At 32.3% G+C, this 3,915-nt stretch overlaps 1 protein-coding gene across 1 annotated transcript; it reads right to left on the bottom strand.

Annotated features, from left to right (window-relative positions):
* Positions 1-1,093: 1,093 nt before the first annotated feature.
* On the bottom strand, positions 1,094-3,294 carry LOC132752764 (uncharacterized). Its single transcript, XM_060743149.1, has 2 exons — positions 1,784-3,294; positions 1,094-1,200 (listed from the first exon to the last, which is right to left on the bottom strand). Exons 1-2 carry the CDS (start codon positions 3,292-3,294, stop codon positions 1,197-1,199), a joined length of 1,515 nt encoding a protein of 504 aa, XP_060599132.1. The 3' UTR covers positions 1,094-1,196.
* Positions 3,295-3,915: the final 621 nt, after the last annotated feature.

Genomic DNA, 3,915 nt, shown 5'->3' on the forward strand with positions numbered 1-3,915 from the left:
GAGTACGTACTGCTGTTGTTTTGTTGTTTTTTTTTTGTTTTTTTACAAATGTTCATTTTTATATACCTTAAGTTTGTATCATATTTGATGCACTGAGAGAATAAAGAATTTGAATTTTGTTTAAAAGTACCTAAAGATAATCTAAGGGGAGTTACTACGCGCCACCAATGGTATAAGTAAACGGAATTATTTCCCTATGGCAGTTTGAAAGACGGGCAGTAAATCAATAAAGAATAAGAGGCAATGCTTGAGTACCACACAAGCCGGTGGTAGAGGGCGTGAGGGATGTAGCACTATTTTATTATCCTTCATGTTTAGACTCAATCAAACCGAGTCTGCAATTTTTATGTAATTTTGTTGTGATTAATGCTTCCGAAGAATCACCCTTCTCCGAGATATTATACTTAACCAGAGCAGGTGTCGAATGCGTTGTGCAAGCTGTAAAAAGGTGTCTAGTATTTTGGTTCAGTGTTGTTATATTTTAAGTCATTCGGGATCATTGATTCCAACACTTTTGGGTGATGAAAATTGAGTACCGATCAAGCGGCGAGGGATGTTGCACTTTTTCATTATACCTCATGTACAGACTCAATCAAACCGAGACTGTGCAATTTTCATGTTATTTTGTTGTGATTAATGCTTCCGAAGAATTAACCTTCTTCAAGATTTTTTTCGAAATTATACATTACTTAGATACTTAGAATATACATAACAATTTTAATATTTGAGACTTCATAACAGAATATCATATTTTAAAAGTGACAGGCTGTTGAATCAACGGCACAATTTGTCTGGTTTCCATTTGAAACTTTTTGGCACTATAGTTTGCAAACTATTCGTCTGACAAAGTAAATAGGTTATGTTATATCTCTGATACACATCATCTGACAATTGCATCCCATGTACCATTTAATTTCAAAGATATTGATATTGAAATATTTCTTATCTTTATAGCCAGACTTAACTCTAATCATTCAATTCTAGTATTCAGATTTAAAACTCTTTTCGAAAATCCTATAATACTAATAAACAAATGATCATACAAAGCATGTCATGTTCATATGAAGGCTTAAATTAAAGTGAACAACACAAATTACTTTTGATTTAATATTTTTAATCATGGTCGTCATCATTGTTGTAAAATAGTTTCAAAAATTCTTCTGTCTAAGTTCATCTATTGTCCTATGTCTGTGAAATTATCTGAAATTATCAAAAAAGAAAATATATCATAAGACACTTTGTCATTGTTTGTCAAACATTACCTTTGACTTTATACAAATGATAAATGAATACAATACATACGTTACTTGTAAATAAAATAAGGTTTTCAGTAAGGAATATTATATATAGAGGATATTAAATGAGTGTAGTTAAATACTAAATTTATTGAACGAGTTGAATGAAATCATATTATGCGAGCCTCTGGCGAGCATAATATTGTTTTATTCAACGAGTTCAATAAATTTAGTATTGAATCTACACGAATATAATATTCTATTTATCACATATATAAAATAAGTACAGTAAACTGTTAAAATGATTAATTTTTCAATGACGCGCCTATAGTGTAACGCTAACATTAGCGCGCTTTAACACTATGTTTCTATATAGCGCAAATGACGTGACGTCAAAGTGTTATTACACTAGTGTAATATCGTTTTTATTAAATGGCTTTATTACACTCCTGCGCCGCGGTTTATGTGATAATAGATAGTAAATGAGTACATACAAAAGTGTTTTATAAAGAAAAAAGTTTTGTTTTAAGATAGTATTTAGTAGTTACCTTGAATGAATTCCACTTCTGCAATAGACAGACAGTATCCCAAATGGCGAATCATCGTCATCGTCATCAATGATTACTTCAAGTTCTTCAGGTTGAACCTCAACTTGTTGATTGTCGCTCTTCTCCATTGTCTCAAAATTATCTAAGAGGACTTTTCCGGGTATATCATCAGAATTTGCTGGCTTCATTTTGGGACTGTCCAAATATTTTACGGCAGGATAATCGGTGTTCAAATGGGATGATGCGATCGCCACATTATCAAAGAAGACGTTTTCCGTTGTTGAAAATTTCGTAGTCGTAGCTGCCAGTGTTAGCAACGTGCTTATGTAGTAACAACCTTTAGGTTTGTGTTCATCTGTAAAGTTTGCTTGAGAGTGAGGTACATATGGCATTACAGCTTCTCTTCCAAAATAGAGTATAGGAGTAAAATATAAACCAAATATAGACAGTGTTCTTGTGCATGGAACTCTATTGTAACGCAAGGCAAGACTGAATATTCTTTTAAAGTCAGTAACCTTGGGTTTTTCAATGTCTAATGTTATTGGGTCATTCTTTCTCTCTGTTTGTAGCTGTTGATCATCAGCGATAATAGACTTTTGTGCAATTTCATGACACTTGTTAACAGGAAGATGCTCACATTCATCATTGTGATCGCCAACTTTATATTTTGAATTGCTTATGAGGATAGACAGTTCTGCCGGTTTGAATTTCACTTCATAGAACTCCCTGTACATTTGCTTTCTGTTTAAACCAATAAATGGAGAAGGTGAAAGTAAAGATGGTAGCAAACAGCCATTGATCAACTTCTTTTGTTTCAAAGAAAAGAAATAGGCATTTCTCGTATGTCTCGTTTGGAATAAACTTGGCATGGGCTTTATGTCGTCTGCTATTGTTTGTGTTACCAGTTTCTTGACTGTTGGCTCACCAAAGAAGTGAGGCATTGATAAGGAAGAGACTTCGCTGCAATGGATGGTTTTTGAATCGCGCAAAATAATGTTATTTTGCATCTGAGAAATTACAATTTCACATTCTTTATGTTTCGCTTGTTGAACATCATCACCATCATCATCAGCATCCTCCTCATCATCATCAAGACTTTCTTCATGAACTGGACTAGTTTGAGCTGGTGTGTCCACTGACATTTGTTTAGTGCTTGTTATTTTGTCTGGTTTCACAGCATTTCCAGGTAACTCTCTGTTAGATTCTGGGTATTTGACTTTTGGGTTCTCTAGATGACGAAGGAAAGCGTCAACGCTATTACAAAAAACTTGATAGGAAGTGCTAACCTTGGGGGCTTGTCTTCTAGCAAACTTTTCTTCCTTAAACTGCTTTTTTAAATTCTCAATGATGTTGTCCATCCGACTTTCTATCGCAGATTTATCTGGCATCTCGGGTCGACTCCATTCAATATTCGCCTCGTCTTCTTCTTTTCTCTTGATCCTTCTCAGTTCAAGAACGCTAGAAAATCTTTTGGGTGACTCTGATTTTATTTTTATTTCCGTATTTTCCATGTTTGAAGTATCTATTAAAATATAATGAAACAATACTTGTATATTGGAATCACTTCTCATCTATAAATAACATAAATGTTGAAATACAAAACATATTGTTAGCTATTATAATAGCTAAATATAACATTAACATCTTTATCACCCTTGCAATCCTTAGATTATAATAATTTATGCTACGTATCAGTTAGTTAAATTAATTAATTAATTAATTAATTATTTCATTCATTCATTCATTCATTCATTCATTCATTCATTCATTCATTCATTCATACATACATACATTCATTCATTCATTCATTCATTCATTCATTCATTCATTCATGCATACATTCAAATGAATAATGATAAATGAATATCAAATTATATAATAAAATGATGATTTGAAGATAAATGTCACGTAAAATACTCATAAAATGTATAAAGTAAGTAGACTGTATGAAATGATCAGATGGCATTTTTTTTCAAATAGCATATATATCGTGTGAGTAAACAGTTATCGCGATATTTTAGCTAAAGAAGTTTATCTTATTTAAAAGAAAATTCTGGAATTATCGCAAAATAATAATAATAATAATCGTGCACATCTTGATATTACTACCATAATTGGGAGACTCTCTGTCA

The sequence above is a fragment of the Ruditapes philippinarum genome, unplaced genomic scaffold (assembly GCF_026571515.1).
Source record: "Ruditapes philippinarum isolate M1 unplaced genomic scaffold, ASM2657151v2 ctg426_1_1_1_1, whole genome shotgun sequence".
Classification (NCBI taxonomy): domain Eukaryota; kingdom Metazoa; phylum Mollusca; class Bivalvia; order Venerida; family Veneridae; genus Ruditapes; species Ruditapes philippinarum.